Here is a 12396-nt window from a genome sequence, read left to right as displayed (position 1 = left end):
ATCGAAAATCTGCATTGACGGCCAACGTGCAGTGCAGGAGGCACCCATTGACCAATGAGGCCACGCTAGGGCCTGCATTGCCACCTGACCAGTCTTGGCTCGCCAAGCATCCCTTGTGCAGATCGTGAAGTAAGCGAAAACCCCACAGGCCGCACTAAAAGGTGCAAAGAAATCGTTGCGGAGTAAAAAATTGCATGGAAGGGCGGGGCCCGCGAGAAAGAAAGAAGGCAAAAAAAGAAAGAGAAAGCAGAAAAGACCCATTTTCGAGCAATACGGTTGGCGCCTCACCGAGGCAGAATGGAGAAAATGTCAGCTTGCAGCCAGTCACAGTGTGAGGAAGTCGTATGATTAGAATTTAGCATAGCTACAAGTTTCCCTGAAGAAGACGCGAAGTGGCCTACGCATAGGTCCCAGACCCGGTCGGCCCCTCAGCAGTAGGCAAATTTGATGACCCCTCAAAGAATCAGACGTCATCGGGATCCTCATTGTTTTGCCAATCCTCTTCGACGGAGGCTAGACTGGCATCTCACCCGGCCGTTTCCCAGCAGACTCGGATGTGGTATCAACTATCAAGAGGCTAAGTTGCCGCGGGGCCAGAGAGCGATTGCCACGATTGGAGAGGCAGAACTTAAAAGGCCAGATCTACAGTACTCTGTCAGTCGTGATGCCTGTGGCGCAGCCAATGCCAGCAACGACAATGAACATGTCTGCTTGTCGATGAACATCGCCAGGGCAGGTAAACGGACTCGTGCAGCCTGCACGGGGCCGTAAGTGCTCCGGGCATCGCGAGGGGTAGTTTCGTCTGGCCTTCCGGTGGGTTGCAACCTGCACTTGCAGCACGAGCCTGGCGGGGACAGTTGATCTGGTGCTTTGCCCGTTGTTTGCTAGGCAGGGCCGGAGATAGATGCTTCGGAGGAGCTACCTACGACTAGAGACGTAAGTAATGAGCAATGACAAGTAGCTATTCCTACTCGAGTCATAGACAGCGGGTCAGCGGTGCACTTGACCTCATGTACCTCTGCGCTGGCAAGTAAACGCCTTGCGTAGTCCGTCCCCATGTACATGGCCGATTCGATAGCGCGCCTCTGGAGCAGGATGCCTGAGACGGAGGGGGGAGTGTTCTGCGAATGGCGGGAGGTAAGGAGCAGAACAGACTTCCAGACATGCTGGACGGCGGTCAGCTCCAAACATCATATCATGGCACTGGAGTCTGAAGGAGACGTCTGTTCCGTACCTGGGATGCAGAAAAGGGCTCTGACTGGCGAGAAGATGCGGTGAGTGGAGAGGGCAAATGGGAGACAGCGTCTCGCCCGGGACGGCCGACCCCACCTCGCTCGCAAAAACGGCCCGGCGCTGCTGCAGCCTCGTCGGATGCTTCCTGGCGCCGAGTCGAAAGGAGCCTCTTCTCCCTCTTCTTCCTTTTCTTTTCCTCTTCAGACAACAGCTCCGCTGCTCACTCGCACCCCACGCTGATTCCCTTTTTTGGCTTTTCCAGAGACTCTCAGAGACTTCATTGCCCAGATATCGTCGAGAAGGTGTGCCTAATGGCTTTCGTCGAGCTGTAAACTACTCACTGGGGGGCTTGCCCGCGGCACGCTCCCCAGTCCGACAGCTCACGAGTATTTCAATTGTTCTTGACGATATCTGCTCCTCTTTCGACGCTTGCTCGGCACGTCGAAATTGCCCCTGAGTACGATCACTGAAGAAGCACTTTGATGTCCTGGCTTGAAGGACTTGAGGTGTTTTGTGGTGAAAGGAAAAAAGTCTTCCCCCTCTCTCCCCTCGTCTCTCCGCCGCATATTCGATCATCCACCTGTAACAGCCCCTCCTGGTTCATCAGAATCCTTCGACTCCATCTCGATCTCCATATCTGTTCTGTGAATCCCGCCTCCGGAGTTGCATCTGTTGCATCAGATATCCACCTGGGAAAACCTTGACACGAACCCGCAACTCAAAAACATCTTCATCACCAACACAACAACGAACACGAAACAAATTGGCCTATCGCGATGCCACACTCCAATTCCCAATCCCCAAGGCATTCGCCTAAGAATGCATCAAAGAACAGCCGCATGCGCAGTTCAACTCCTGACACTCCCCGCGCCTCCAATTCGACGGCATATGCCAGCGCAAGTCCGGGTACGAGTGTGAACCGGACCCCGACCAAATCAAAGGGTGTCACTCTGGGTCATCTGAATGAAAACAGAAAGCGAAAGCCGTCAATCTCCTCGGACTCCAGTATTTCTTCTGTCTCTGCCGTTGAAGGGTTCAGCGGTGATGAGGATGAATCCGAAGATGCTGATGACGAGGAGGAGGGCCAGTCAGCAGAAAGTGCCCCGTCTTATGGTAGCAGCAAAGACAAAGGCCGTAAGGCGGGGCGCAAGACTGGCTCACCTCTCGCGGGAAGAAAGAAGATGAGGTTTGCAGATGATCTCGACGACGGCTACGAGGGCCAGCAGAGCAGTGCTGAGGACAGCTCTGATGACGGGTATGGAGCAGTTGATGATATCACTGACGCCGACGATGAAGAGCAGGACGTGGAAAAACTGGAAGAACAGATGATTGTAGAGTCTGAGAATGAGCACAACCTGGGTAGTCTCCTGGAGGTTTCTGATGCTCCAGATGCGGATGAATGGGTTGGCCTAGACACTATTGATGATAATCTTTTGTTCTCCACAGCGTCATTCTTTGATGAAGACCAACTATACAGCACACTGGAGACATTTGGAGAGACTGACATGGCCAGTGAAGCTGTGGACACACCTGCCCAGCGACGTGTCCACTTTGAGGAGTCTGACTCGTCATCCTCGTCATCTGACAGTGACCAGACACCTACGATCAGCAGCTACGACGACATCCCCAGTGATTTCTTGCAGCAAGACAGTCTTGACCCTCAACTTCGTCGCATGATTGAGAATGACCACGACCCGTTTAGCGGTCCAAGTCTGCATTACGATGATGTCTTTGGGGAGCTTGACTTTGGCCACACTGGCAACATTTACCATGCGGAGTCCGATGCTATATCTGACGAATCCAGTGGTTACGAGAGTATGTATAGAACTTGCGTGCAGTCTCTCATCCTTGCTGACCCCCTCTAGCCGATGATGGTGAAACGACAGACGAGGACCTTCCTCCTCCCGCGACCATTACTCACCCACGCTCCATCCTCCGTCGAGACTCTACGGCCTCGCTGCCTGCCACAGGCGATGGGAACAACCGGCGGCCGGTTCCTCCTCGCCGACGAGGACCGGTCATGGGCACTTTCATTGCGGATCCGAACAAACCAGTTGCCCTTGTCGATTGCACTGGAAAGCATCTTGTCATAATTCCAGCTTATGCATCCTCCCGCCATGACTGGCTCGAGTCAGCTACAAACAGTCTCAGCGGCACTGCCAATAACAGTCCTCGTGCCACGACCATGCACCTGGTCGATGAAAGTGATACAGATCCCATTGCCTCACCGGGCCGTCCCGACATGAGCCCAATGCTGAGCTCCGGTGCCAACCTGATGATGACGGCTTTGGGAAATGATGCCACCCCCGGTGGCCAGGTCATGGGTCCGCCTGAGGCATTCTATCCTTCCCGTGACTTCGCGGTCGATAGCTCCTTCGAAGAGGATGATGATGACGATGGCGAGGCTGCATTGAATGTCGATGATTTTATCGACTTTGGAAATGGCTCGTCCGACGAAGAGACGGATAAAGCTTTCGATGACGAGGGCCTAACCTCACCGATGCAAGGTGCCGGCACTCCCACGCCAAACCGTGCCGCTGAATCACACCAGAGCAGCAACGAGGAGCGTTTCCTGAACCACCTTGACAAGGGTATCGTTACTGCATTCCGTCGTAACCACAACCGATACCAGACATTGATCCGACTGCCACAGCATCGGGAGTTCATGCCAGCCAACTCTCCATCCAGGCCTGCCAGTGTGTTCAGGCATTCCAGACATGCTGACCCCAGAACTCCAACGCGGAAGCGCAAAGCCAGCAATTATGCTGGCGGCGAGGCGGTCCGACGGAAACTTATGGACGCACACAGAAGGACTCATCTTCCCTTTTGAATGCGTCACTCCTATTCTCTCTTTCTCCATGGAGAATTCAGACAGAACCAGTGACGAATAACGAATATCTGAAATGGGCACGCAGCCTAGTCTCTTGATGATTGTCTGGCGCCTGGAAAAAAAGATACGATTATGTGCTCCGGATGAAACGCAAAAATTTACCTTTCGCGAAGCCTGTGTTAATAACAAAGAGTATGCCTCAGGGGTATGATATCAGCGACATATGACCTACCTTTGGCTCTATGTGTGTCCTTTGGGATGGATAAAAAAGAAGCAGAAATGCGACGAGAGTAACGAATTTTCTTTTCTTATGGTGCTTTGTTTGCGCCGGATGGGATCTAATAACGGAAATGTTGGAGTCATGCTGGGGGCGGCTTAGGGCTGAAAAGTCTTCTTGTTTGAGAAATAAAATGCGTTGGAAAATTTCCTTTTTTTCTTTTCCCATCATGGCTGTGTCTCCAATTGTGAAGGGTTTGTCTATGCTGTTTTCTTATCTTATCGAAGCGATACCACGGGTACAAGCGTCTGGTGGCTACCTGTTTTGCTCAATTTCCTCATATGTTTTAAAATCATGTTCGAAATCTCGGCCCTTGATCGAATCTTCTTGTCGCTGTTCTGTCAATCTACGAGGTCAGAGGCCGAAGCTTTTTCTATCCATTGTCGACGACGTGTGTGGACGGACCGTTTGGCAGTGGAAGAGCAACCTTGGTTCTCTTGGGTTTGATCAGTGCTTGTTCCACATTGCCTACGGGGCGAGTGGTTACACTGTATGCTACCTGTAGAAATCTATATTAGAGAGTCGAATAGCGAAATAAGACAAGGGATATCTAAGTTATCGGTCTCCTGACTGTAGAGTCATGACAGGCGCCAGTGCAATGGCCGAGGGATACATATCCATTCTCTTCCAGAAATTCTTACATAGCCCAGGCAAGACTCATGCGGTACGAGATTTCGCATCCGGACTGAGTTGCCCTTCCCCACACTCCCCACGCATTCCTCCCACTGCCCCTCCTTGCCCCTCCCCCCACCGAAAGTGGACGGAGCCTCAACTTCCGATCCCTTTCCGCGAGTTGAAACCCCCCGGTGCTTCCATAAAATCGTTAGTTCTATCGGTACTTATATTCGCAATATGGTCTGAAACGGAGAGGTCAAGCACGCATGATATAAAGTGTGTCGCATCTGGGCTACCCGTCGACCTAGCCGAACCGTTCAACGGGTGGAGTATCATTTACCCCGGACTGGGGGACTGATGTGGGAGGGAGCTCCCCACTATCAATGAGTGATACCTTCGATAGAAATGTGAATATTACTTATTTATAAGTACGATACTTCTTTCTTCTCTTGGATTTGCTTACTTGAGATAGAATAGAATGGATAAGATCTTGTGAAGTTTTGTCCTTGTTTACTTTTTATATATTTTTGCGATTGGTGATATCAAGCAAGGCTCTACATACATAACATCGGATTCTGCTACATCTGGATTTAACGGCACTGTACCGAGGAGGTACCTTAGGTAGCCATGACATCTAAGTCAGCATCCCCGTCAGGGGAATTCCGTCAATACCTCCCGGACCTGAGCACGCCGCGCTTCACCACCATGTGCCGGCAGAACGCGCGTGAGTATGCGCATGACTTTCTCACGAAGCACAACCCGCCCTGGCTGTACGGGCTGTATCTGCACTGGAGGAAACTCTTCAAGGAGCCGTTTAGGGGAGTGACGAGTGATGGTTTCTATCCCTTCTCCTTGCTTGCATGACAGGGATACGTCTGACAACGTACTAATGTACTATTAGGAAAGATCAAACCGGGCCTCTTCCAGCTCCAGGACGAAGGCCTCCCGATCGAAAAGATCGTAGCAGCCGCACAGGCTGTGTTATCGAAAGCATCTCCCGCCCAGCGGGACTCCCTCCTCTATCACATCGACTCACCCGAATGGCGCAGCTGGTCGAACCCCGAGTTCCTCTTGAGCGACAAGGGCCTCCGGCTCGACGATCTGGAGGACTCCTCTCTGCGGGACGCGATCCTGGCCGTTCTTGCAGCGACGCTCTCACCGGAGGGATACGAGAAAGCGCTCGCCGCGATGCGCATCAACCATTTCCTCGGTGAGCTGGTGAAATCTCCCGCCGTGATGAACGAATTCTCATACAACTTCGTCGTCTTCGGGACTCCCTCGACGGAGCGGCCCTGGGGGTGGTCGTTCTACGGCCACCATCTCTGTCTGAATGTCTTCCTGGTACAGCGACAGATCGTGATCTCCCCCTGGTTCACGGGCGCCGAGCCCAACGAGATCGATGATGGCCCTTACGCGGGAACTCGTATCCTCCACGTCGAGGAGAGACTGGGCTTGCAGCTCATGCAGAGTCTGCCCCCGCAATCGCAACAACAAGCCCAGATCTACAAGCAGATGCGCGACCCGGCCATGCAGGAGGGGCGATGGAACCGCGACGACCAGCGACACTTGTGCGGCGCGTACCGCGATAATCGGGTCGTTCCGTACGAGGGAGTGATTGTCTCCGGCATGGATGCGTCCCAGCAGAATCTCGTGTGGCAGATCGTGGAGCAGTACTTGCTCTATCTGCCAGAGAGTTCACGCCGGATAAAGCTGGAGCAGGTCCGCTCATTCGCAGACGAGACGTATTTCTCGTGGATCGGAGGGTTTGAGACGGACAAGGAGCCCTTTTACTATCGGATCCAGAGCCCGGTGATTATCATTGAGTTTGATCACCATTCCGGGGTGTTCCTCACGAATGAGGAGCCGGCCAAGTTTCATATCCATACATTGTTGAGGACGCCTAATGGAGGTGATTATGGATATGCGCTGCGGCCGTTGATACCGTCTATCGAGTGAGGTGGTTTTGGATGTGAATGAATTCACTTTGAAAAGGAACTCACATTTTTTTGGGTCTCTCTTTCTATTAGAATGCTCCGTTCCACTGTTCTCTCTTAATGGAAAAGGAAGATACTGTGTGTACATCATAGGTAAATGTGAGAGTGGATTCTTCGATTCTGTATGCTTCCTGTTTCATGTTGAACTCAAAAAGAAAAGGAGGACTACGCCGTGTGCAATCTCGCTTCCAGCGCCCCTGGATCACTTTTAGGTACATAAGGTATTTTCTCTCTTTCCGTTAGTAGTTGTCTCAGGAGTTTGTCTGTACCGTTTCACTAGAGAGCCCCTTTGGGAAGCAGGTAGTATACGAGGTGTACAAGTAAGGGTGAACCGCATTTAGTATACTAAAGTTAACGCATGGCATACCAAGACTTGAGAGCTCCATAAAAAGAGGTTTGACTTTAACATTTGACATGTTCCTAACTCTGGTGCCGTTGTCTAGTAGTACTGTTCTAGTAGTACTGGTGGATATCGTCATTGGGTTAAATTAGTTCGGTTCGGGTTCGGTTTACTCCCGGGGCTGTAAAACTTACCTAAACCTTAGGAAAAGAGGGGTTAGCGATAGGAACAGGGAGGGGGTCATCTGACCTGATGTGGCATCAAAGCGGAAAGGGGAAATATCATACGACTGATAAGGGCAGGGTTAAGTTGGCTGTAGATAATAGGGGAGCGTTGTGCCAAGTAGGTCTCCAAGAAACAGGATGTGCTGTGCCGCAAGATAGACAGGTGGTTTTGAAAAATAGGAAAAAGTATTCGAAGACTTTTAGTCTTCGTTAATAATGTGCTTACCTGCTGACCAAGAGAGCTTGACCTTTATGGGAACAGAGAATAATGAAGAAATGTGATCGACGAATAGGGTCAATACTCACCTTGTAGTGTTGGGAGAGTGGGGACGAGAGGGGACAGCAAGAAAAAGAAGCAGTCTGAAATGCTAGAGTGGTTAGCAGCAAAGCAGAAATTCATGGAAACCTAAGGCGATAACTATTATGATAGATATGAAACATGGCGTGGGGAACAAAAGAGCCTAGCTGATAGGTGTGCCTTAGCTAGAATCAGCCCAGGTCTAATTTTACCCCCTCCAGAGTAACATTCTTTTTGCCCGAGAGCTTGATAATAGCCAGGCTTTATGACGGGCTTGAACTCTTTGCTTCAGGAGGCTGGTTACTAGGCGATAATGTTGGTCCAAACTTCGTCCATTTTTTGCAGCTGCTTCTGGACCTGGTCTTCCTCCCAATGAAGCGCCTCAAGGCGACATTTCTTTCAAATCATTATTATTGGAGATTCGACCGTGCTTCTCACGTGGCTTTCTGGAGCTTGTTTGTCCTGTGGAGCAAGGAGCTCTGACATTAGCACCGATTAGCCCCTTCGAAGACAGCAAGTTGATCGGTGTTAGCGCAGGCCCGGGCCAGAAGCGAACATGCATGCAAGAACCCTTGACAGGGCCAAACTATACTGGAGTTCTTCGGGCCAAATCGATACCCGGAGACCCTTCGCGCATCTGGTCTGGTAGGGCTTCATCCTAGGATTCAAATCATGGATCAGCTCATACGTTTATGCCGCTGGTTCTAATATCTCGTTAATCCTTTTAGATCTTTGAAACGTGTCATAAAAGCGCCCATGGCATAGGTAGGGATATTTTGGGATATGCCAGGGAATGTGAACTGCGGTGTGCAGACACAACAATCAGTCAGTGCCCAGGGGGTTTTGCCAAAAAGTTAGGTGCTCCGTTGCTGCATGTGGAGTAAAGAGCACAGTGGAAAGCTTCGATTTTTTTTTAAAATAGAAAAGAGGGCGTTTCGCCGCGCAGGGATGGCCTGGGTTCATTGGTCAAGATGCAACCCCGGCCGAAGCTTCCAGCGTCATGATACATGCGGAGTCTCAGCTGAAAGCAGAGGAATGCCTTCTAGGGTTTTTAAGAAATATCGGAATTTAAGTTGGTCTGAAGACAAACAGAGGTAACTCATCTGTAGAGAGTGTAGAGTAGTGAGGATGCGGAGTACTGCGCAGGTGAGAAGCACGGTCCTCCGCACAAGCCGGTGACAGCTGATGGATCGTCGATGCTCGCTCGATCCCCGTCCATCATCTACCATCCATCGCCCATCATCCTGCAGTCCGTGGGGCCTCGACGAGTCTGGACTCTGCAAGTGGTCGCTTGCTTGTTGGTCTCTATCTCAACCTCTGCGAGTCTGCTACTTCTGGACTCGTATCAACCGATCCTGTGGAACCTCAAGACTGCGGTCACGTCTTCAGCTTCTATTACTGAGATAAGTGTACCGATTACCCCCCAGGCATCTCCTATGTCGGCGCCTGCTTTGTGTGACCAGTTCTATCTTCGTATTTTCGCTCAGCGCCCTTGTTCTGCGGCGCGTTTCACGATGTCCGTTTCGGTTCTTCGTCCAGCCCGGATGCTGCTTGGCAGAACAGGCTTCTCCAACCAGAGCCACCTCCTACGCACCGTCACAGTCTAAATACTCATTCTACGAAGGCTTCAGCCGTCACTTCCGAACCCCGACCACGGAGTCTTATTCAAGGAACGCTCTGCTAAAAAGCAGGGTTGCCTGTGCCCTGTGGCTTACTGGCATCCGCCACTGCAAAGGAGGGATAGTTCTGCGCGCATCGCCGACGATGTGGATCTCTGCTCTGTCACCAGGTTCTGGATCCTTGACTGGTTGGTTTCGCGCTCTGCAGTCAGCTTCTGCTTCTTTGGAAGTTGACTTGCGGCGTGCCCAGATGGTTCCTGCGCTAGCGCCCAGCCTTCAGGGCTCGATTGGACAGAAGTCCTGCTGCGCGGTTGCATACAACCTCTGATCCACTGGCATTCTGCTCTGCAGGACCCTTTACCTTCAGAATGTCTTACTCCATACCATTTGGTTTGCTAGTGACAAGGTAGAGGTTGCAGAAGGTGTCTCCCTTTTCTGCATCATGACTCTTTGCATCTGCATATTAAGCAGCTGGAGCGCCGGTCTTAGGAGATTCCTCCTGGCTTTCTTTCAGGTACCTTGGCCCTTCTTCTCTTCAGTTCCATCAGAACCGAGACACTCGTTCATTGCTGCTTGACACTCGTTTGTTCTATTTCATTATTGTCGCTGGTTTACGATAACAGCAAGCAGCTCTATCGATCTGTTTTAACATACCTTTTATTCAATAGTCTTTCACTGATAAAAGTGCTTTGCCATGAGGGTCACTACCTCTGCAGCGTTGTTTTCTATCTTTGCCATCCAGCAGGCTGCTGCTACAGTGCGTTGTCCATGTGGCTGACTAGCCGGATCTTTATCGGCACAACACTGACTTTCTCTAGTTCTGGGGCACTGATCGTTTCTTCCCCAGCCCTGACAACTGTGACAACGAATGTTCTGACCAGCAGAAGAGTGGCTTCGACTGGTCTGGACTCTCACTTGGGTCCTTTTCCTCGTATGGAGACCTTGACTTCTCCGGGTTCTCCTGCAAGGATAAGTTCAGTGGTGGCAGCCCTGATAATAAGTTTGGGGTAAGTCAGAATAGACGCTGATTTGTATTATAGTAGATCTAACACTGTGCCTAGGGCAAATGCATCGAGGGAAAAATTTCAAAGGATGCCAGCGGCAGCGGCCCAAAGATCTCCTGCGGCTCCGACAAGAAGGGCTTCTCCATTAGTTCAATGAAGGTCTCCTCCTCCAAGAAGACAGACGTGAATTTCCACTATGGCATGCCGGACGGCTCTATCTGCAAGCAAATTGCCTCCTGCTCTCCAGAGGGCACTGAAGTCACCAACGACCAGTGCGGCGGTGCAATTTCAGTCAGTTTCCACCTTCCAGACTCCGGAGATGATGACGACTGTGACTTTGGCATCCATGACATCGGCTTCGACTGCTCGCCGCCCAAGTATCCTCCCAAACATACCAAGTCGACACCATCGTTCCCGGAGACAACCTCGACAGTTCCATCTATTCCAGAGACGAGCGAGATCCCAGGGACAAGCGAGGTGCCCCCCAGCGGCCCAGCCACTACGTCGTTCCCCTTGGTCCCTTCATCTCCTTCATCCCCAGCAGTGTCTTCGCCTGCGTCCGTTACGTCACCTGTTCAGTTGACAACCTCTACTGTGTTCACCACCAGTTTGATCACTGTCACGAGCTGTGCTCCGGAAGTTACATCTTGCCCAGCGCATTCCACTGTTGTCGTCACTTCTACCATTGCTATATCCACTACTATTTGCCCTGTCACAGAGACTACAGTTCCTTCTCCACCTGCTGAATCCTCCCCTTCTGCTGTCTCTTCACCTGCTCCAGTTTCTACACCAGCTAGCCCCGACTCATCTGGTGTGGGCGCTGTGACTCACTCTACCCCGGCTGCTGGGACCTCGCCTGCTCCGACTTCTCCTACTGGATCCGGCGCAGCTCCAGTCTCAACACCAGCTGCCGCTTCTCCTGCCCCTGAAGACACAGCCACTACTGTCGTCACCGTTGAGACTGTTACTACCTGTCCCGTGACTGCCACCATCACATCCGGCTCTTCAGAGATCACTTCGGTGTACAGCACTGTCTCGACGGTCACTCTCACGACAACTTCCACCATCTGCTCCAAGTGCGAAGCAACCAGCACCCCGGCTCCAACGGGCAAGTCACCCGCTGCTTCGAACCCTGGCTCTGGCTCCGTCCCTGGTACTTCTTGCCCGACCGTCGTTCCCAAGTGTATCAACACTTGGCTCAACCTCATCCCCAAGTGCGACTCGAACAGCGACATCAGGTGCTTCTGTCCGTCGTCTGACTTTACGAACAAGGTCATCCAGTGCGTGCAGTCCTGGGGGGCCTCTGAGGATGAAGTTCAGACTGCTCTCTCTTACTTCACTGGTATCTGCGCCGCCTACGTCCCCCAAAACCCGGGCATCGTCACCGCTATCCCGACGACCGTCACCCTGGTTCCAGTCCCGGCTGGAACTGGCAGCGCAAATCCGCCTGCCGCTGTTACTGCTGCACCAGCACTAGCACCACAGACAACCATTACTTATTCTTCCATCACCGTGACCGTTCCAATGGTCGGTTTCACGACCGTCACAGAGGGCTCTACCGCCGGCTCCGTGGGCCTGATTCCAGTCACATCACAAGCTGCCGTCCCAACAGGCAAATACCCGATTACCGGTCCATCAACGATGGCAACCGTCCCTGTTGGTCCTGGAACCGGTGCCCTGCCATCGCCAACGACGTCCGTGGTGCCTTTCACTGGCGCTGCCTCTTCGCTGTCCGTCGTCTCGAGCATCTGGCTTGCCGCGGCAGCCGCCCTTATTGTTGGCCTGCTCTACTAAAAATATCGCATATTTACTATGCTTTTCTATCTCTGTTTACGCTTGTCTTGTAATACATCTCAGTTTCACTACCCCCTTCCCTCCTCGTCAAACGTACATAATGTATATTGTACGCTACGTAGCGGATCGACCACACGCATACAACGCAGATTCTTTAATTTCTTTTTC

At 51.9% G+C, this 12396-nt stretch overlaps 3 protein-coding genes across 3 annotated transcripts; all 3 read left to right on the top strand.

Annotated features, from left to right (window-relative positions):
• Positions 1–2009: 2009 nt before the first annotated feature.
• Positions 2010–4063, top strand: VTN00DRAFT_8144 (uncharacterized protein; the record flags this gene model as incomplete). The annotated part of the gene is made up of 2 exons (XM_069434966.1): positions 2010–3048; positions 3099–4063. The coding sequence occupies 2 exons, from the start codon at positions 2010–2012 to the stop codon at positions 4061–4063; spliced, it is 2004 nt and encodes a 667-aa protein (XP_069286410.1).
• Positions 4064–5582: 1519 nt separating this feature from the next.
• On the top strand, positions 5583–6911 carry VTN00DRAFT_8143 (uncharacterized protein; the record flags this gene model as incomplete). The annotated part of the gene is made up of 2 exons (XM_069434965.1): positions 5583–5790; positions 5857–6911. 2 exons carry the CDS (start codon positions 5583–5585, stop codon positions 6909–6911), a joined length of 1263 nt encoding a protein of 420 aa, XP_069286409.1.
• A 3213-nt stretch (positions 6912–10124) lies between these two features.
• Positions 10125–12228, top strand: VTN00DRAFT_8142 (uncharacterized protein; the record flags this gene model as incomplete). Its single annotated transcript, XM_069434964.1, has 3 exons — positions 10125–10187; positions 10249–10437; positions 10492–12228. 3 exons carry the CDS (start codon positions 10125–10127, stop codon positions 12226–12228), a joined length of 1989 nt encoding a protein of 662 aa, XP_069286408.1.
• Between the last annotated feature and the right edge of the window lie 168 nt (positions 12229–12396).

Source organism: Thermoascus crustaceus (genome assembly GCF_041956765.1).
Source record: "Thermoascus crustaceus strain CBS 181.67 unplaced genomic scaffold VTN00scaffold_5, whole genome shotgun sequence".
Lineage (NCBI taxonomy): Eukaryota > Fungi > Ascomycota > Eurotiomycetes > Eurotiales > Thermoascaceae > Thermoascus > Thermoascus crustaceus.
The sequence above is the reverse complement of the archived record's forward strand: the minus strand, read 5'-3'. Positions and strand labels throughout refer to the sequence as shown.